The sequence below is a fragment of the Dysidea avara genome, chromosome 3 (assembly GCF_963678975.1).
Source record: "Dysidea avara chromosome 3, odDysAvar1.4, whole genome shotgun sequence".
In the NCBI taxonomy this organism is placed as follows: Eukaryota; Metazoa; Porifera; class Demospongiae; order Dictyoceratida; family Dysideidae; genus Dysidea; species Dysidea avara.
Genome location: NC_089274.1, coordinates 10,618,420 through 10,640,429, shown reverse-complemented (window position 1 = coordinate 10,640,429; position 22,010 = coordinate 10,618,420). Strand labels below are relative to the sequence as shown.

Sequence of the window (22,010 nt, the reverse complement as noted above, 5' to 3'; positions counted from 1 at the left end):
ATATGGCTAGCTACTTGTGTGTGGCCCAGTGCCTAGCTGTAATACATTAGGTCTACAGCTAACTGATATTAGTAGAAACTATGCATACGTGCACTCGCAAAAAACATTTATATATACCTAGCTATACTTTCTTTGATTGTCATTTCAAAGCCGGGATGTACTATTTTTGAAAAATTATTTTCGAAAACACATTGTTATTTTCGAATTTTTCAAATATTTAACCTTTTGAAAATTTTCCACTATACGGTATGCCCTCATGCCCATGTTACAACTATTACATGTAGTACACCTGACTGATGACAAGTTATAAAACCCAGAATGAAATGGTGAAATGAAATAAAATCAGATGACAGGTGTAGCTTGGAAGAGTGCAGTAGTGAATGCGTTATCTTAGCAATGCAGAATAACCTAACAGTAACTACTTTGAAGATGCTAGGAGACATCAGCAAAACATTTCTAAAATCTCATGATGTGGCTATATCAGAACAAACATCTACTGTACATGATGATTTGAAGATGTCATTTGGAGCAATGAGACTACATGTACAGTGCAGCTTGATACTCACCATCAGTTCTGTTGTCAAAAGATAAGGGAAAGCCACGTTTAAAGCCTCACCCAAAACATCTGAAAAAGGTACATGTGTGGGCTGGCATAAGCAAGAAGGGTGCCACCAGGAGCTTATAAGTGCCAAAGGCGCAAAACCATAAATGTCTGCAGCTTTGAAGGCATCATGGATGCTACACTCTATTGCAAGATTCTCCTATGTGAGTAAAACGTTTCATGCCACACTATAACTTGTACAGCTAGTATATATGTACATAGCTAGGTGGAACATGCGCAACTTTTAATGCACATCATGTGATACTCTTAGTGCAAGTAAAGCACAGTAACGATAGCAAGTGGAAGCTATTTGGGCATGATTAACAAGTGATGTAGCACATGTAATTGGCTAAATAGTTTTGTCTAATACGTGACTAAGCATGAAAGTGATATCCATTTCAAGTATTGCCACAAAAGGACTGTTAGATAAATAATTGCTGGAATAATTTAAATTTACTTTTTATGAAATCATGCATAAAGCATAATGTTGGATCACAAAGGCAGATTCTCTATGGGATTAGCATCTGGAGACTCAGCTGGGGTGCTCCACCAATTAATGCCAACTCTACTGTAGAACTGTTGAGCAGTACTAGAACAATGCTTGGGGCCGTTGTCTTGCATAAAATGATGAGTGAGTGATGGTAGGAATTTCTCTTGAAGATAAGGTAGCAATGTTTTTTGATGCAGAATGGAAAATGTGAATGCATATGTCAAACACATGCATTTTTCAGAAAGCAATTTTAAACAACTACAAGAGTGATATTGACCACCGGTAAATGGAGCATCTACAACTCTCTTTTCCATGGGTTCTCAGGCCTTGGCATGGCTTTGATGTGGATGATCTGCAAAGAGCCCAGTGATGTTCAAAAACCACTGGTGATTTATTAGGCACTCAAGATTGAACAATCATCATCTTTATATAATCCATTTTCTGCTTATCTAAGGTTATTGTGTTCTTTCTTGCACTTAAATTGCAACTCATTAGTTCCTCTTTACCAAAGAGGCACTCTGTTGCTTAAATTGCAACTCATTAGTTCCTCTTTACCAAAGAGGCACTCTGTTGCTAAAGCTATGGAGTGCTTGATGAATGTCCAGAATCAGACAAAAACCCATGATGGAAAACTGAAGATGGCGTCACTGATTATGACATGATGGTACTGATGATGATGATGGTGATAATACATCATCAGAGTAAAAAGTGTTGATCAGATAATGCATTACTCTGTCCTTGCTGGTAATAAGTATTTCCTTTAAATGAAGCCAGCTGCTTTTGAGGCATTGATAGACTTATCTGTGTTGGAAGGTATAATGATGTCTGTCTGATGTTGCAATGGTGTTGTCTGCATCGGAGGTGCTAGTGTCAACTGCTGCAATAGTGTATTGGTGTTGTGTGTGGTGAAAGTGGTAGTGGTGTCATCTGTGTTGGAGGTGGTAATGGTGTCGTTTGTGGTGGAGGTGGTAGTGGTGTTGCCTGTGTTGGAAGCTGCAGTGGTGTTGTCTGTGTTGGTGATGGTAGTGATGTTGTCTGTTGCAGTGACATCATCTGTGCTGGAAGTTCTAGTGACGTTTTCTGTTGCAATGGTGTATAGGAAGTTGCAGTGGTGTCATTGGTTGCAATGGTGCTACCTGTGTTGGAAATTGCAGTAGAGTCATCTGTGCCATTGATGGATTTTCTGCTTATAACTTTACTGTTGACAGTAAGGGGATTACTTGTTCTTGTTGTTTGAATAGGTTGGTTATGTTCTTGGCTATATACACAAAAGTGAATAAATTATTCACTACTCTATATATCATTGCTCATTGCCTCCCATACTATTCTTTTGACTGTTTTGCCCTCTGATTTGAATTACGTATACTATCAGATGTCTGTTTGCTTTTACCTAAATAAGAAAGCGTAGTTTAACAAAATAAGCAGCTTATTTGAAGATGTATAATATAGACTTACCTTTCTTTGCTATCTTGATCTTTGTGTGCCTCCACAGACTCTTGAAGTTAGCTTTCATTTTTTCCGTTTACCTGTGTATGCATTACATAGCAACTACTGCATGCTAGCTATAGTCACATGTACTGTAAAGGTAGTATTTACCATTGTCTGCAGCAATATCTGCATCTGGGTCAACAGAATCTTTCTTCTTGGAAGTAAGCTGTCTTTTTTTGCTTTACCTATGTATGCATTACACAGCATTGTGACAGCTACGTATAGCTGGTCTCAAATAATCAAATAGAATATGACCTGTAAAGTAGTACTTACCTTTGTCTGTGCCACATCAGCATCTGGATCTAGCAGAATAGCCTTGCACACACTAACTTTGTTTCCTTTTTGTGACCAGAACAATTCTAACAGCAACAAGGTGGTGTAGCTTGTACAGCAACTCTAGTAGCCATTCTGCTTCCAGCCTGCCCTTCACTCTCCATCCCACCTTTTGGAATTGTTGTTATGATACCTATTTTAAGTATTGTCCTTCCTTTTCATTGCACTCTCCTCTTGTGGTTTTTCAATAGGAGGCTCAGTCATGGTGTGGATCCTTTTATATAGTTGGAGTCATGTGACCACATGATGCAAAGAAAGTGACAGCTCATAAAATGTTGGAAGAATTGCCCTAAGGGTGTGATAGTTTACTATGCAATTAGTATACAAGATCATTCCCATTGTTTGTTAGATAGGAAAGGAGTTACTGATAACTGAGATCCAGCAATATCTTGCTCTCAAGAGATGAAGAGAAGAGACATGATGAACAAGAAGGTAGTAGTAGTCTTTTCATGAAGATGTAATAGATAACCTAGCAACAGATAAATCTTCTGAGACAGTGAACAAGTAGGGCTGGGCTATGTGTCACACTAGCTTACCTTTCTTAGTTTATCCAGTCATCCTTTAAATAAGTTTGAAGGCTTGCTGTTGTCTTAGTTCCTTTCGCTTTGTATATCATGGCTCTAATAAATTCGGGCGGTTACTCGTGTGTGTAACAGTTGAGTACAGCAGAAATAGCTTGTAGCTTTGTAGTGATTGTGTTGTGAAATGTAGTAGAAAGTAGTTTAATAGCTTAGTGTGGTTGTTTTGTCATGGATGAAGTTTCGTGCGCAATCGCTGTTGCAGTCTAAGCCATCGTAGCTAGCTAATTGTGTTCTTGGCAGAGTGGCTACAAGGCGAAGAGTGTATATTATAGCTAGCTATTGCGTGAATTGTATGTTATAGCTATTGTGTGAATTGGCTTACTCGAAGAATTGACTTGGTCTGGTCCTGTCCAGTCCGGGTTTTCTAAACCCCCACAAATAGGTTGTGCTTTGCTCCAAATGTGTTGTGGACAGACAAACAGATTGCATTAAATGACCACTAATTGATCCTGTTTCTTGTTAGAGGTTTTATATGTGTGGCTTCGTGAACCCCACCAAAACACACAGTCTATGAGCACGTTATAAACCTTTCATGAATTTGAAATCTGTTGGCGACCTATTCAGAAACATTCACAAAGCCTTGTGACTTCCTCATTACTTTTTGTGTGTACTGTACCATACTTTTAGAGTGAACATCTGCTGTGTGGCCAATAGAAGCAATTATTATTGTTGACTGGCCTGAACCTGGGACAGCCCATGCCAGCCCACCTCTTACCGTGCCATGTTGGGCGAGCTCAATTGATTAACACTGCAGTTTATTTTGTGCCACACTGCTGTACCAGGAGGGGGGTGTTACAAGGTAGTGCAAATGGAATGGGGTGATAGTATACACCTGTGTTGTGTTACTTTGGTGTTACTGTATATTGTTTATGTTAGATCTTCCTCCACTTGCCCCATCAGAGGAAGCCACCTATGCACTGACGTCATTAACAGGGCTATATTCCCTTAGTAATGTACTACATGATGACAATAGCTCAATAACTTATGTTGTCCAACTCACCACTGATGTAACAAATACTACATCTTATTTTTGGGTGGTAAGTTCATTAGGATATACGTATGTATTCAAATGTATGTGCAGATCATATATATGTACGCAAGAATACGATTTTTAATGCTAGTAGAGGGGATACCATAACCATCACTGCTTTAAAAAGAACACATCAGTCTTGCACTTATAGCCTTTCTCTACTTCAGTCACATTTTAACTCTGTAACTGAGTGATAGAGGTGGATATTTGTATATCCAGCTATGTAATTCCTGCTTTGAGAGTATTTAATTCATATTATCCCTTGCTAAATAAGGAATTAATTAACTAGGTATAAAATTTACCGTATAATGGGAATGATTCGGGGAAGAAAACATTGCGAATTTTGCAATTTTAGATGCATTCATGAATGTTTTCTTGCAAATTTTTTCCTACAACTAAAAACACTTTTCTCATGGATCAGTTGATACAGCATTCATATAACAAGTGCATAAGTGGGGAGCTACTTGAAATAAACTGCTAAAATGTGTGATGGTATAGCCAGTGAGACACAAGACCATGTAATAATTCAAACAGAGATGCAAACTTCAGTGACAGTGAAAAAAATCTGTACTACTCATACAAGTGAAATGGGACAAATATAATTACAGCCCAGCGATTCACTGTGTCAGTATGGTGTGTCTTGTAGCCTCGGTTTTAGTGCCACCCCCAAGGCTAGGCATGCCTATCGTCCACGCTCATTATCGTGAATGCCTATTTCTCCAACGAAGCAGCGATCATGCGTTGCCACTAGTACACGTAGTCTGCAATACGTCAGAGACGAGCCATATAGTTGTGCATTCCCTCTCCATGATTGATCCATTGTAGGTGCACTCTCAATTATAATTATTACTTTATGCAATAAATCGTGATTGTTTTCTTACGAATGAGGAAATAGTAGATCATTCACAAATGTTTTCTTCTACGAATCATTCCCATTATATGGTATTTTATATCATGCAGTATGGTAGTGGGTATATTGTGTACAACTCTAACCAGGATGGTATTGTAAGTTTGTTTAGTGAGTTGTATTAATGGCAAATGTATATATTGTACAGAGACAGCTTAGTCAACCATTCAACGTAAGATCTCTTCATTACTGCAACCCATCTACATGGAGTTATGCTGTTGTCAACAAGAATGGAATATCAGGGTTTTCCCCTGCTACTGCTGTCTGTTTAAGTATGTAGCCATCTACTATAGAGGATGCCATCTAATCCACTGTATTATACACAGGTCTACCAGTACCTACTGATTTCAATATATGTTACAGTTTAGATCTAAGACCAGAATATGAAAATCATATTTATGCTTATGCTACCTGGAGGATTGAGTCACCTTTTGGTATGTCTATAGCAAACAAATCCGTTACCTAAGTCAAGATACTTATTTTAACAGCCCACGTTTCTCATGAGTACGTTTTGTACTTTAGTAGAAGCAGGCTGGATTTTAGGATATAGTTTGTGCACACCTGGTCAATGATGAGCTTATACATTATCAAGATTAATAATGTTTTAGGGCTCTTGGCATTATTGAATGGAAAACATCGAATATCATTTCAACACACTACTGTTGACTTAATGACAATGTTACTACGTATGATTTACTTCCAAAGATTAGGGTTGAAACTGGGTCAGGTCATTAGGTCGTTTGGGTCACATTTTGTCTGGATCTCATCCCCTTTATAGAATATCCAGGTGTGACTCAGATCAGATCACATGTGCCTATACATAAATTAACAAGTTGGAAGTATACATATTACATGAGCCGCACTTTCTTATTGGAATGTATGTTAGTGTCTGTGGACATACATAGAGCCACGCCTACTATCAGGATTTTGTTTTGCATACTTTGAGCCATTTCCACTTCTCACAATTGTGGGTTGCTGTCCGTAGACTTAAGTGGAGCCATGTCCACTTATCGATAGTTGATTATGTGTGTTTATATAAACTGCTGTGTTTGTTTGATGTATAATTACCATATACTGTATATATCTGTATTAAAGCTAGGCTTAAATAAACACCAGGTCCTACATTAAGGCCAGGAGGCACTACTTAAACGTATGATATTGCATTGTTTTAATTTGTGGAACAAGGCTTACTACGACTAATGAAACCTGTGAGCTGTTGACAGCAGCTGCTACAAAGAACAACAATATTTTTCAGCTGGTTGACGAATGGATTAAAAGAAATAAACACCAGGGCATCTATGTATACAGATATACGTATACAGTTATGCTATAACTGCAGGGCCAACTACTATAGCATGTAGTCTATCTCTCACTAGCAGAGCTTAGGTCCTTGCGTGCGAAGATGTGACCAAAATTACACCATTTATTGTCTATGTACAATCTAGATCTTAACACATGCCTCTGTATCTGGGTCGTAATATTCATTTCAGCAGTACTGACCCACGTTCAACCCTGATGTAAATTTCATTACTTGCTGTAGCTAATTTATGTGTTTACATATAGTCTCAGGACTCAGTGTAACTCTGGATGTCATAGTGAACGGCAATCGATTGATCGATGTAACTCTACTTAACATTGTGGTATGTACGTATAATGTATATTATCATTGTATTGTTCCTTTCACTATCATTCAGTGGCTATCTGAAGTGTAAACATGGTTATTCAATTAAATTGTTAAAAGTAGAATGTTTTAATAGAGTAATTGGTGAATGGGCTGGTGGTGTCATTTCCTTGATTGGCCAACTCAGTTGTTTCACAGGCTCAACCTACTCATTTTTTGTCATAAATTGAAAAATTAAAATTAATTTTCATTAGTGATTTAGTATTTATTTATAAAGTCTGAGCACAAGCCTCATATTCTCCCAATGTTGTTACCTATACAACACCTAACTCAAATGCACTCTATGACTACAAACAACTGTCAAGCTGCTATTTCATGGAGACCATGCCCATTTCTTGTATTTAGTTATTTATTTTTACTCGTTTTGTCCTGATTTACGTTAATGTATTTATTATATGCTGACCCACCGACCCTATACTCTTAAGATATTTGCTTGTTATCAAGCTGAAGTGTTCTTAGCAAAAATGATTTTGTATGCTAAAGAATTTTATTTTGACAACTGAATAATTTTAATTTAAGTAAACAGGATCATGTATGTATGTATTTGTTTGTGTGTAATCATTTTCCTGTTCTCTAGGATGAAATGAGCTATACAATACAATCAAGCTCACCTTCAGTAATGTCGATTCCTTTAGTTGCTCAAATAAGATTCTTTGTGAGTGATGATGATGTTTACTGGTGTACACGTTTTAAGTATATCAACTTAATCACTTACGTAGGTCACAATAGGGAGTGAGATGTTTCCATTTGATGATCGTTTACAACAACTTAGTAAGTTTTTCAATAATGTGTTATTAGTAGCAAGTGGACTGTGTACGACAGAAGTTTGTGTATGTGGCTGTGTGTAGTTGTCTGTGTGTGTTGTGTATGTGTGTGTTGTGTATGTGTGTTTGAGTAGAGGGAAACATAACAGCCGAAGTGATACAAGATTCCAAATTCAATGCTCAATAATGATACCCAAACTGCAAATTACAAACAGAAGTATCTGTTTTATAGTATGTACTGTATGTCCATTGTGCTACATATCTCAGGGGAATTGTTAAGACAAAGTCTTGAGGTTCTTTCTCGTCAAAGGGATTCGTTATTTCTGGTAGGCTACTAGGCTAGATTTGCCTTGTTTTATGCCATAGAGCTTTTTGTGAAAGGAGTTTATATTGTCTTCAAGAACGTTTTTCAACCTGGCACAAATAAACCACCTCAAGGTGAAAGCTTACCTACCTGGAAAGTTTATACTGGTTCTGTGCAGTGGCAGCATAACAGGGTATCAAAAGGTTACGGGTTTGATGCCCAGTTATGCCAACTTGATGTTGTTTTTGTTGTTTCCTTGAGCGAGAAACTTTACTCACATTACTCCAGTCTACACCGTTGGGGGCCTGGTGTCAACTGGAGAAGCATTCCCCCCCAGCTGTAACATCAATGGGTACATGGTGTTTACTGGGAAAGCAAATACCCAACTGTCCTTGTCCCATTTAGGGGTTGTTGTGAAACTTCAGTTTCTGCAACCTCTCTCCTTGAGACCTGGATGTGCCCACAGCTGGTTTTTGGCTGGCTGTGGGCGCACGCCTGGTTTAAAAATCTGTTACTGCCCAGTTCTGATTGTCATAATTTTATTCCACTAGTCTACCACATACAGTATTAATGGTAGTTCATATATTATTTATGAGTTCATGTATCATTTATGTACTACACAGGCTGTGGTGAAATGGATAAGCTACCAAGTTATTCTGTCAGTGTTAAGGAAATCCGTCTTCCAGACTGTACTTACCGGTTTGTAGTCAATGTCTCAGTAGGATATGACCCAATTGTACTCGAACAAGTAGAACATCTGAATATACATGTAACAACTGACCAAGAAAGTCATGGTGACCAAAGTGAATTCAGACCCTTTAGCAACGTAAGTGATTGTTAGTATTGTAATGTGCTGCCCCACCATCAGTGAGTAGTTAGACAGTCATACACAACCGTGTTTTGTGAAGTTAAGAAAGCCAGTCTTCCACATTGGTGTGTTATTAACATAAATGTAGTTTTCGTGTATATGTAGCTTTAGTTCTCCATCTTCCAATAGGATGAGTTATTTGAACTCTGTGAATGTTTTCCATTAAAGTGTTTATCATTTCAAAGTGATTTGATTATGTGTTTGTGCTTTATAGCAATTTTAGTGAAGTGTCTAAAAAGATGGGGGTGGGGACTTTAGTAGCTCATGTCAATTTGGACAGCTACATGAACTGCATACTACCTGGCAAGTAATTTGACTGTATTTGTTTTCAGGCCTACAGGATAAACAGCTTATGGGAATGAGTTTAAAATCAGTCTGTAGATAGATTATCCACCATGAAAATGGCATAAGCCATTCAGTTAACTCAAAAGTGAAGTTGTCATTACACTTCACTTTCAGCTACATTCAGCCTGTTACACAGTGCTATAAACAAAGAACAGCCAGAAGCACCTCTGCATTCAATTCAGTCACCACAAAAAATACAGACACCTTAAATATTAATTACTGACTCAATAGTGATGTGGTCATTACACTTCACTTTCACCTATTTTTCAGCCTGTTACACAGTGTTACAAACGAAGGACATTATCAGAAGTGCAGCTGCAATCAATCCAGTCACCACAGAAAATATAAACGATTTCTGTTTACAAACATAGGAATGCCATGCACTACCACAAACTAACAGCTTGGGCAGTCAGCATAAAGAAATGGGACACAAAGGAGGACAAAGTTAAGTCAATGATGCATGTATTTTACATACTGTGGTATGACAAAAGGCACATCTCGGAACGAACAATGTCAAACAGCAAAAAAATAAAGCCCATAGTTTTCTCTAGTAGTTTGTGAGCCCTAAGCCATTATTGAGTTACGCTTTCCTGCCCAGGCAGGCAAGCAGTTAGTCAGTAGAAAATTGCATTCAATATATTTTTTTAAATTTTGTAACAATCTATTAGAAGCCCTTAGGGTCATACTGAATGCACTTTTGGACTTGGTTATACCTCACCAATACTGCCAAGGTGCCAGGATGGTATTGTGAAGCTTGATTTTTTTGGCCAGAAAGACCCAAACATCTGTGATCTCTAATATACAGTACTATCGCACTGTGTGACGTTTGGAAATATTATTGTAATACTCCAATACAGCACAAATTTTTAATAGAACATGCAGAGAATGTTCTAGAACAATCTAGAACTTCCATTATATAAATGTGACTCAATTGCCTAGATCTTTGAGAGAAATGAAGAGCGTATTAAGGTGAATTCACATACCAAGTTTGCCATGAATAGATTTAGTTACATCTGTATCATCTGAAGTGATCTTTTAAGGTTTTCTCTAGTATATAGCAATGGCCTTACACTGCTGATGGTAGAAAACTTTTCTTTTGACATCACTTCAGTGGTCTTTTGAAAAGGCTCCAAAATTTTGATGAAACTATTATAGTCCATTCCTCACCTTCTGGCATCAAGTATTGGACTTTTCCCTCAATCAAAACAGCTGCAATAGCAGCTCGCTGCTCTGAAACACATTGCAACATGGCCAACGTACTCCCCCATCAAGTTGGACATTCTTGAATTAAATTGTGTTCCTCAATTTGAAGCATCTTTTGTTTTTCACGAAGACGGTATGTTTCTTTGGTCAATTTGTTAAAATGTTCAACTAGCTTTTTGCACCTAGCAATTGCTGTGTTCACCCGTGGAATAATAAAGACTTTCTTAATGGCCAACTGGAGAGTATGGGCCAAGCACGGAAAATGTTCTAAGCCTAGTAATTCGATGGCATTGACCATGTTTTGACCATTATCAGTAGTTGCTCCAAACACCTTTGATGAAATGCCCAATCTTTAAACATCGATGACAAAACTTGCTGAAGTGAAATAGCTGTGTGTTCTTTCGGAACCTCTAGTGTCTGTAAACATAGTGACTTCAGGACAAATTCACATGAATCAACGAAATGAATGGTAAGTGAAATGTAGGAACGGTGCTGATGACTTGAAGTCCATAGGTCTGTGGTGATTGTGCAGTAATCAACAGATGCTAGCTGAGCCTCTATTTGTCCACACACTGAATAGTAGAGGTCTGGGATCACTTTAGTGCTAAAGTGTGTTTGGTGTGGCAACTCAAACCTAGGATCCGCTGTTGAAAGCAAATTTCTAAAGCTTGGTTCATCAACAACTCTGATGGGTTGAAGGCCCAAGCTTATAAATTGTGTTGTTGCATTTACTAATTGCTTCGCTCGCTTACTGGCTCTATCGTAAGGCTTGGGGCTAGCATGTTTCGAGTCATTGATCGACAGAAAAGGCGTAGCCATAGTCAGTGTTTTCGATAGTGTTTGTATCTTCTTTCCTTGAGCAGCAATCACTTTTCTGTGTTCTTCTGGGTGTTTTCTCTCTACGTGGTAGGTTAAATTAGACGTATCTGTTGAGTAAGAAAGGGCAAGAGGGGGGTCGCACAGCTTACAGTACACTTTCTTTTTATCTGTAATCTTCTTCGAAGCGTTAGCAACAAAACCAAAGTACTGCCATACCAAACTCTTCTCATTGGGAAGCGGTACCAGTCTTTCCACATTAGGTGTCGATTCGGCAGTCGCCATCTTGACCGAACATTCCAGAATAAGCTGAGCACGTGTTTATCAATTAGATAATTATAAATACATTATGTAATTGGTAAATAATTGTAAATACTAAATACCACAATCGATATAAGCTATCACACATATCATATCATATCACCTAAGTGTTATATCGATACTATCGATGTATTGATATATCGTGGCAACACTACTTATAATATCGCTGTGAATAGAATTAGGCCTTCTTTACGATGCTAGGGCATGGGGTTGTGTCTTCTTAATCTTCACTCTGGTTGTGTTCCTTAAAACCTGAATGGAGACAAAGATACAGTAGTTTAAAAAATCATTACAATTGTAGGCGCCTGCTCGCAACCGCTTGACTGCCACCTTAATCATATTTATACCAAACCTGATTTTTTTTGTGCCCTTTTTAAGCATATTAGTAATCAAATAATGCATTTAAAATTATTTTCTTTAATGTGTGAATAAAACTTACACATTGAATTTTGAAGCCTCTTACCTCAGGAATGCCTGTGACAATTTTGCTAGTGTGTGGCCTCACTGGACTGCTATAGCTAGGTGTTATTTACTACACATTATTGTTGATAACACACTGGTGTATATAGTGCACTGGCTTCTTGGGCCGCATGACACACTACTAACATGTGTCTTGAAAGTGACACCTTTCTTTGTACATGCATCACTGATCATAGATGGCATCAAATGTTTATGCTGTTTTGCAACTACAGAACTGTATATGTTTACAATTCCTTAGTCAACACTGATAAGACCCAGCTATCCAGCTATCAGAAATTACACTTGTCAGTGTGAACTAAATTATGTGGTAAGCACTGTACTTGCAGCACCCGTAGTACAGTGACAGTGTGTGTGTGTGTGTATGTATGTATGTATGTATGTGTGTATGTATGTATGTATGTATGTATGTATTTATGTATGTATGTATATTTTATGTGAATGCAGAGGAATTTTAACTTCCAGTAGGAATCATACGTAGAAATAAAAGGCAATGATACAAGGAGGGTCACCTACATACAGTACATATGGATCTACACACGTACGTATACTGGTGGACATTAAATCCTACTTTAGTCATAACTATGTCTAATCCCACTCTTGCAGTTGCATGTTACTTTTTGTTTCTATGATCACTACATGAATTATTCCCTGTACTTGTAAAATGCGTAAATTGTGCTGTAACATGCCTACAGTGTGTAATTTATGTTTGGTGAACTCACACAAGCCACATCAAACTGACTGGTGCCAAACATGCATGCATGAAATTTGTTTCACATCTGAATACACGCCCCGTGACTATCAATTGCTGGAAAAGTATGTGGCCATTTTTTTTTTCCAATTTAAGCTACAATGTATGTTCTGTTCATTTACAAAAAGGTATGTACGAACAGAACAGTTAGAGAAGTGCACCTGCAATCAACCAGACTCTATGAAAAGTACAGACAGTTCCTATTAAAAACCTGATAGGAAGCCAGTGACATGGTACCCATGAATTTTAACACCTACAGTGTTTGTGATAGTGGAGAAAATGGGACACAAAAATGGACGAAAGGAAATCTATAACTTATGCATCACAACCAACTTGGCTGAAGGCATTATCATGTAGTTAGTCATAAGAAATTTTAAAATTCAAAGGCACCTGTTGTAAGCTTTTTTTATTCAGGTCACTCTGAGCACATGTTTTTGGCTCAATTATTCCTAGCGAATACTTTCAAGTTGTCATGAAGGAAAAGTGAGGCTGGCTTTTCTGTAAATGTTTTGGCAGGAAGTGCAAACCATCTTGACCCCTACTGTAAAGTACAGTACTATTATACTGTATTATTAATGCAATCATTAAAAGATGTAGTGGTTTTAGTTTGTATTGCTCCTTATAATAGAAGTACACATGTGAAGAAGCTTGTAGTACTATGAACATGACTGGTGCAGATCTTGCTGAGTGTGTGTCATTATGTGTAAGTTATTGTGTGTTACTTACAACTGGGTGTACGTATGTCCACATGTGTATTTGTTTTGACATGATAATTACCACATTTCCTTGGTTAAATATTGCACCTTCAATAGTAGCCACACTTGAATGCTGCCAATATTTATTTTAAAAATAAGGGCTTAACATTGTTTTCAAACATTGAGAGTTTGAATAGTCGTAGCATCACTTTTTTTGGAACTAAGGTAATAAATGTCACCGTATTTAACTAAGTAAATACAGTATGCAATTGCTGCATGTATATGTACATGTAGCATTCCCTAGTGTCATGGTGACTTGTGTATCTCACTTACTGTATGTATGTGGGCTACAATCATGTCTCACTTATGCACTTTTGTAAGGCCACCTGAGTATACGTGAAATTGTGTGCTTTGATCTTAACATTGAAGGTGATTTTATTATGCTGTGGTTGGTCCTATTATAAATGAAGTGTCACTACACAGAAAATTTATAAACATGCAATTTATGACTATAGTGTATTAATATGTTACTGCAAGTCATTTGTATCACCAGGAGCTCATAAGCGCCACAAGGTGCAAAGGAGCGTAACACTCAGGATATAGCTGTGTTCTATCTTTTATGAAATGCCTTTGCAACTATGTACATGTCCTTATAGAGAGAGCAGTACACATATGCATGTGTAGTGTACAATATGTTGTATATTCATTTTTTTTATAGAATGAAGTGACAACCTTGTCCGTGACCTACTCACGAGATCCACTGCAACCACGTGAAGAGTTATATAATATCCGTGTATGTTTGTATGGAATTGTGTATGTACATGCATACTATATGTATCTACAGTGTATACACATTGCCTGAACTACATGGAGATAATCTGCTGTCATACTGTACATGCTACCTTAGTTTGCCTAGGCACCTTATGCATTTGTGACCTCAAAGCAAAGCAGATTTACTACATGTGAAACAACAAAATGACAGTTTAGTCCTTTTTCTTGGCACAAGACTATTCCCTATGACTAATTGTACTCCTTTGTATGTCTCTCAATATCCATCTTTGCTTGGATTCTTCCAGAGGCTACACTATACAGTACATAGCATTATTTACTGTATGTTTTGTTAGATGGTTTGCTATAACCTTTGTTTATTTGCACTTCTCCTAAGTACACTCACATGTTATGCAAACACAGATTGATGCAGACGAGGCATTTGATAGTATCCATGGAAACCAATTACCAGAGAAAGACTTTAAACTAAATCTAACAGGTATGTGAGTGTTTATACATTGTCACCTCACAGTCCATATGCTTCCTATCTTTTAACAATTCTGCATCCATTACAGAAGTGGCAGAAACACCTTTATTTAGAGGGGGCTGGGGGGTCTAGCTTGGGGCTAGTTGTAAGTCGAAGACACCTACCCCACCCCCCCCCCCCCCCCCCAAAAAAAAAAAGAGGTCACTACCTGCTGGCAATAGTTACCCTCTGCCAACTAGACTATATCTCAACTCCACACATAGCCTACTACACTGCTCCTCTAAAAATACTGTGACTGCTCTATTAGAGTATCTCAAATTACAGCTACAGATGATTTTAGGATTTTAGGGGGGCTAAGTCCCAGGTGGTGCAGCCCCTCCTTCTCCGCTGCCCCTGATCTATTTTATGTACGTATACATTAGGGATGGACGGTATTGACATTTCTGCCATACGATTATTATCATGAGCCGTTATCACAATTATCACAATTATTGTCCACTTAATCACTGTAACAAAAACACTAAACTATTCAACTGTATTAAGATGAATGGTTATTGCTTTAAAAAATTCATTGATTATCATGATTATTACACGATAATTTACAATTTCGATTGTCACTAATTAACAAAAAATTAGACGATGTTGATTATTGCCAACAAAATAATCAATTAGATACATAATTATAATGATGGTAAGAAATCAGGAGCATGCCCATAACTTGTCATGGGCAGGTGTAGATGCATGGCTTATTGTTTTTGTGTCTGTCCATTACCATAGATCTCACCAATTTAGGTATTTTGTGACTATTTCAGAAATATCATGTTTGTCTGATTTAGTGTGTCCTGCTTCCAAGCCGTGGGGGATTATGTACGATATCATGGAAATTTCAGCTACTAAGTTTTCTGCCAATATCAGTTGGAGAGCTCCAAACAATACCTATCAACGTGAAATAATCAGATATGTTGTGAGTATTGATATTGAAGGGGAGGACCTGGATGGAATACAATCTGTCAGAAAATATGTAAGTTATTTGCTCTCGTTTGTTTTGTTGTAAGTTATGTATCACATAGGAAAGTAACTCCTATTTCTTGTATTTCTCTTCTACTTTACTTTCTGCACTACTTTTTTTCTTATTGTAGTCTATATTGCTTAATGGGACAATTTTGTAACAGTGGTTACAAGTTTGTAATGTCATTAAGTGAAAATGATAGGCATCATTCTTTAGGCTACATAGTTCATTGTGCTAATATTCTTTGTGTGTATGTTGTGAATTATTCTCTGTTTAAATAGAATGTAGAAAATCCTGTCAGCTTGAATACCAATGTGGAATACAACATACTCCAACCCTATTCCAATATCACCATCCAGGTACTGAGTATAGATGTTTGACCGTGTAACAGCAATACTATTCTACTTACAGGTTAGGGCTTACACAACACTAGCCGATGGAGAATGGAGTGATCCTGTTGTAGTACCTAATCCAACATCCTCACCAGAAATGTCAGAAGCTGAATCATCTACACCTGTAGCAGCCATTGTTGCTGGAGTTGTAGTTGGTATTGGTGTGGTGATTCTGGCTACAATAGCAGCTGTCTATGTAATCTGTCGCTACAAGAACAGGATCAAGATATATGATCATACCGTATGTGTGGATTAATGATTGTGTGTAGTATGTGTGTATGGTGTGTACGTGTGTGTATGCTTACACGTGTTGTGTGCATGCGTGTGTGGAGATGTTCGTGTAAAATGTGTGTGTGCGTGTGTGCATGCATGCATGTGTATGCATATGTGTGTGCGTGTGTATATTGTGGTGTGCTGTGTGTGTGATATGTGTGTGATATGTGTGTATGCGTGCACGCGTGTGGTACATGTGTGTATATGTAGTGTGCGTATGTGTAGTGTGAGTATGTTTATGCAATAACATCTGCTTGGGCAAATGGCCATCGCTTATCCTCGCCATATGACCCAACCAGTGCAGACAGCATGGCACCAGTAACATACCAACACCATCAGACATCTCGAATTCCACCGCCAACTGCTCAGACGAGATGTGATCCCTCCACTGTTGATGTCAAGTAACCCCTAAAATCCCCAAACATTTCCAGTCTCCCAGCCTTCACAGCCCAGGCTTTGCTTCCGTACAACAAGGTAGCCCCCACAAGGTAAACACGCCTACGAGCACCAGTTGACGAAGATTTAATGGCAAATATGGACTGACGGAGGCATCCAAACATCTTTGCCAACTACCCAGGCAACTCAGTATACAACTCTTTATCATTACTAATGATGCTTCCCAAGTACTGGAAGTTCTCTACCAAGTCTACATTACCCCCCTCCACAGAGATCAGAAACAACACAGAAATGTCAGCCCAAATTCCTGCTACCATCCATGCCTTTGGATTTGATCAAACTCGCTGTCAGACTCCAACCTTTTCACCACACAAATAAAAAAGAAACAACTTCTTGTATAACATCACTTAATGAGGCATAAGGTGCAGCATCATCAGCAAACTTAGATTCGGGTTGGTACCAAACAAGATTAAGCTGTATGGCCTCCAAAAATCAACTTGCAAGTAAATAATAATATAAGAAGACACACCAGCTTGAGAACACTGTCTACACCAATCCTCAAAGGTACAAAGTAGAGGAGCGATAGTGCAACCCTGTTGTACACCACTGCGTACCTCAAACATATTGCTTCTTGACATGAACAGAAGCCCTCATATCCTTGTCAAAAGAATGAACAATGAATAGTGAATAACAAAGCAAGAGAAACTCCATAATTTTCTAATACGTACTACAAGCAGCAGGAACTGAGTCATATTATGCCTTCTTTAGGTCAAAAAAGATTGTAGAAAGAAGGCAGTTGTGCTCCCTTTCCTTCTCCACAACCTACCTTGCAACAAGGATCATATCAATACCTCCAAAATCCATACTGGAAGTCAGAAAGTACACTCTCAGCAATAAATTGTAGTCTCTCCTGAAGAATTTTACCGAGCAGCTTACCAGCTACATCCAACAGACTGATTCCATGCCAATTATCACACATGTTCAAATTACTCCTCTCAGAAGCTTTACTCACATTGCTCTAGTCTATCCAGCTGTTAAATGTAGACCTGGTGGTCTGGTGTCAACTGGGGAAGAAGTCCACCCAGTTGTATCATCAATGGGTATCTGATGTCAACTGGGAACCAAATTCCTAAACTATCCTAATCTCGCCTTGCGGCACTGGGGTTGTTGTCGAACTTCAGGTTCTGTAACCTCTCTTTGTGAGACCTGGATCATGTGAAAATTGTCTGGAAGAAATGTGCATTGCCAATGATTGTTGTTAGTGTGTTTTGTTTGAACAACACAATATTCAGAGCATATGTACAGTTGGGCTAAGATAAACTGGCTGACAACCAATAGAGAGCTAGCTATAAGAGAGTTTGTACATGGTCATGATGTATTTCAACCAGTCTCTTTGCTATGCTACACTCCCTTATGTATTTGACAATCTTTGAAGATGCCAAAAAGTAAATAGAAGAAATGTTGAAGAAACGAGTTGCCAGAGTCAACAATTTATTGGGAGAAGTAGTACAGCCATTGTTGTTAGTCCTTTACTTGCCTATATGAACAATCAAATAACAAAGTTTGAGCAATGAGGACTGAAGTGCTTACTAATAGGAAAATTTTAGTTTGTAATTCTGGTGTTATTCATGGAGTTGCTGTACTTAACCCCTGAATGTTTTCTGCATTAAGAGAACTGTTTCGCTCTAGACTAAGTAGAAAATCTTGTAGCACAGGCAGTGTATGAAACTTAATGCATTGATACTTGGTGAGTTGTTAATACTGACAGTATTCGCTGTAACTATGTCTCCTAAATACTATGGGAACATCATAGCCATAACGACTATGTACATTCTACCATGTGTTTCAATCCAATTTCGAACAGATATAGCCAAGTCATCAGGCTGCTTTGTCACGAAAACCGTTCATGAATCGCTACAATGAAATGGGACTCATGGCATTTGATAGCAGCACTAATGCAGTTGTGTCAACAATTGACACCATATGTGACTGGATTTTGGAAAAACAATCCAAATCGCACATTAGAAGTTTCGAGATAAAGAATTCAAGCCAGCATAACTCTCCAAGGATAGCAAGCACGCGTATGAAATTTACTCTAAAGATGCATCAATCTGTTACCTTTCAGACCACTTCCAGTACTTGTAGCTGCTTGTAGAGTTTCCCGCCAAATAAGATAGAAAATCTGAGCTGTTGGACGAGCGAAGTAGTATCACGAGTGCTCACAAAGGGGTGGCGGGGTGGGCAAGGGTTAGACCTCAAAATGGAGGCAGACCACGATTGGAGTCCAGAGACGAGATTACAGGGCTGTGCTGGCTCTTTAGTGGTTGATATGTAGTAAAATCCACAAAAAACGTCTGGCCAACATTTTCAGGCTGTCCGCCAGTAAACCACTGATTCTTGCCAAGCCAGGTCCTTCACAAGGCCTAAAACCACCATTCGAGTTCTACACACACCCCCAGAAAAGGTGTCTGTTGAAACCAGCCTCGAGTAGTTTGATTGGTACCGAGTGTCAAAACTACTAGTACGATAGTGCAGCTATCCACTGGTGGTGTTAGTTTGATTTTGCCTGATGTGCGATTTGAATCGGTTTTGTAAAATCTGGTCACATATTTGAAGGTAGGTGACAGTCAATACAGTCATTGTTAGTTGTTGGAAGGTTATTGAAGATATGTAGTCTATGCATGCTCAAATTCAGTGCTATTACAAAGGTACCCAGAAAGTTGTAAATTAGATACACTGTGGAGAGGAAGTCTGAAAGCTCTACCACACTTTTATATCCAATTGTATCAGGTATTCAACAACTTGGAATAGCTGCTGAAAATGTATATTTTGTAAAATGTATTTTGTTGTATGAGAGCATGAATGCCTTGCTAATCAACTTGTTCTTTAGGGATGCAGCAATATAGGTAAATACCATATTACGTATTGCCTTAAAAAATATTGCAATATATTGCTGTATTGTAATATTTGGATTAGGGCCTTTGGTGATGTTGAAGTGCTATACTTGTGTAAATAACTCATGGATTTAAGCTTCATAAGTTACAGCAGATAGCATTAGTGTCATGTGGTGTACACCCACCAGTCAAAAGCTGCTTATAATGGCCAACAGTTATTAAATAGGTATTACAGTACAAGTAGGCAGTACTACAACCAGCACTGTTTGTTTAGGATATGTAGCTTCTAAAACATCAACAATTACATTCTGGCGGCTTTGATGCCCGCCCTCCCGGAGGGAGGCATCTGGATTCAGTGGAATGGAATGGTGGAATGGAACGGTATTTAGGTAATTTCAATTAGTGGTCACCTTAAAAAGACCACCTTCTAACAAAGATCACCTCTTTACAAAGACTGTTTTACTTTAATATCTGAATTGTTGTTTTAGAGCCCTATAAGACAGTCTTTTTGATGAATTGTGTGCCACATGTTATCTCTACAAAAGCCAGTGATATCTGATTTATGATACAATACAGTGATAGCTATATACCCCATACAAAAACAGTTTGGCTATACAAAAAAAGATGTGTCCACATAACTAAAAGCAACTGGCAACTAAAGGAGCTAATATCTGGTGAGGCCAAGAAATGAATGTTAATATATACTGGCAACTAAGTATAATTTACAATAATCTTGGTCCTTTATCATTGACTTGTGCAGTCTGACTGTATTCCTAATTAATTCCCTGTAAATCTAATAGGCTATTAAATTGGTACCTTTCTCAATAGTCCGGTGTTGTAGAGGTGAAAAAAGGCGGCTAAATTACTAGCCAATTAGAGTTACAGGGAATCAATTAGGAATGCAGCAAGACTGTACAAGTAAATGATAAAGGACCAAATTTTAGTGAGTTATTTGCCAGTATTTCTTGGCCTCACCCAGATATTAGCTCCTTTAGTTGTTAGTTACTTTTAGTTTGATGAGGACGTCATTTTTGTACAGCCAAACTGTTTTTGCATGGGGTATATTGCTGTATTACAAATCAGATATCACTCTGACTTTTCTAGGCATGTGGCACACAACTGATCAATAAGACCATTATATGGGGATACACTCTAAAACAACAAGATAGCAGCAATTTAAACATTAAAGTAAAACGGTCTTTATAAAGAGGTAGTCTTTGTTAGAAGGTGAAGAGGTGACCACCAATTGAAATTACCAAAGTACCGTTCCATTCCACCATTCCATTCCAGTCCACCATTCCATTCCAGTCCACCATTCCAGTCCACCATTCCATTCCACTGAATCCAGACGTCCCCAGGAGGGTGATAGCTGAATAGGCTAATTATCCACAAGCCATAGCCCATTACAATCCTGCAATATTATGCAATATATTGTAATACAGCAATATATTGATATGTTTCATCACACATATTGTATTGTATTGTGATAGAAAATATTGCAATATATCAATATATTGTTGCACCCCTATTGGTCTTAATGGAAGCTTGTTTACTGACGGAGATGTAACATGTGAATTGTTTTCTGCTTATATTTACATGAAATGACAAAGCTCATATTCTAGCACAGTTCACTAGGCTGAATACTCCTTTAATTTCGTATCGATAAAGGAGTACTGCTACAGTGATAAACAATGCAGGTAAGAAGCATTAATGAATGAGTTTGATAGTAGTGGCACATACTTGTCTTAAGCCAATCCCTGACTACAGCTATTGTGTTGTGTGTGGTTAGACTTGTGCACCAAATGTAGTGATCACAAGCTTTTGATGCAAGCACCATTGTCAACCAGTTTCTGTAGACTATTTTCGAGTCTGCTATCCACCATCTTTTGCCAAAGCAGCAGCAAGAAGTTCTGTAGGCACCTTTAGAAGAGTATTGGCTGTCATTACTTCAGAGCCAATCTCAAGTAGCTACAGGTACGTTTAACTGATACATGATATTTTGTGCAACTACTATCAGTATAATTCACTGTACAAGTTACTAGAATGTGAATTGTCACAAATGTATATTTAGTTTTTCATCTTTTGGCGAAGAAGGCTGTCTGTGAATCAATGATTCCACATGGAGGTTATTCTGTT

At 38.1% G+C, this 22,010-nt stretch overlaps 1 protein-coding gene across 1 annotated transcript in view; it reads left to right on the top strand.

The window, feature by feature from the left end:
• The window catches only part of LOC136249315 (uncharacterized), a 41,825-nt gene that overhangs the window by 5,578 nt on the left and 14,237 nt on the right, over positions 1-22,010 (top strand). Inside the window, exons 6-19 of the mRNA XM_066041276.1 lie at positions 4,370-4,530; positions 5,579-5,702; positions 5,757-5,864; positions 6,994-7,070; positions 7,689-7,766; positions 7,831-7,882; positions 8,803-9,005; positions 12,451-12,519; positions 13,589-13,663; positions 14,374-14,448; positions 14,847-14,922; positions 15,747-15,931; positions 16,201-16,278; positions 16,331-16,552. Of these exons, the coding sequence (XP_065897348.1) occupies positions 4,370-4,530; positions 5,579-5,702; positions 5,757-5,864; positions 6,994-7,070; positions 7,689-7,766; positions 7,831-7,882; positions 8,803-9,005; positions 12,451-12,519; positions 13,589-13,663; positions 14,374-14,448; positions 14,847-14,922; positions 15,747-15,931; positions 16,201-16,278; positions 16,331-16,552 (1,583 nt within the window). The remainder of the gene's footprint in view (positions 1-4,369; positions 4,531-5,578; positions 5,703-5,756; positions 5,865-6,993; positions 7,071-7,688; positions 7,767-7,830; positions 7,883-8,802; positions 9,006-12,450; positions 12,520-13,588; positions 13,664-14,373; positions 14,449-14,846; positions 14,923-15,746; positions 15,932-16,200; positions 16,279-16,330; positions 16,553-22,010) is intronic.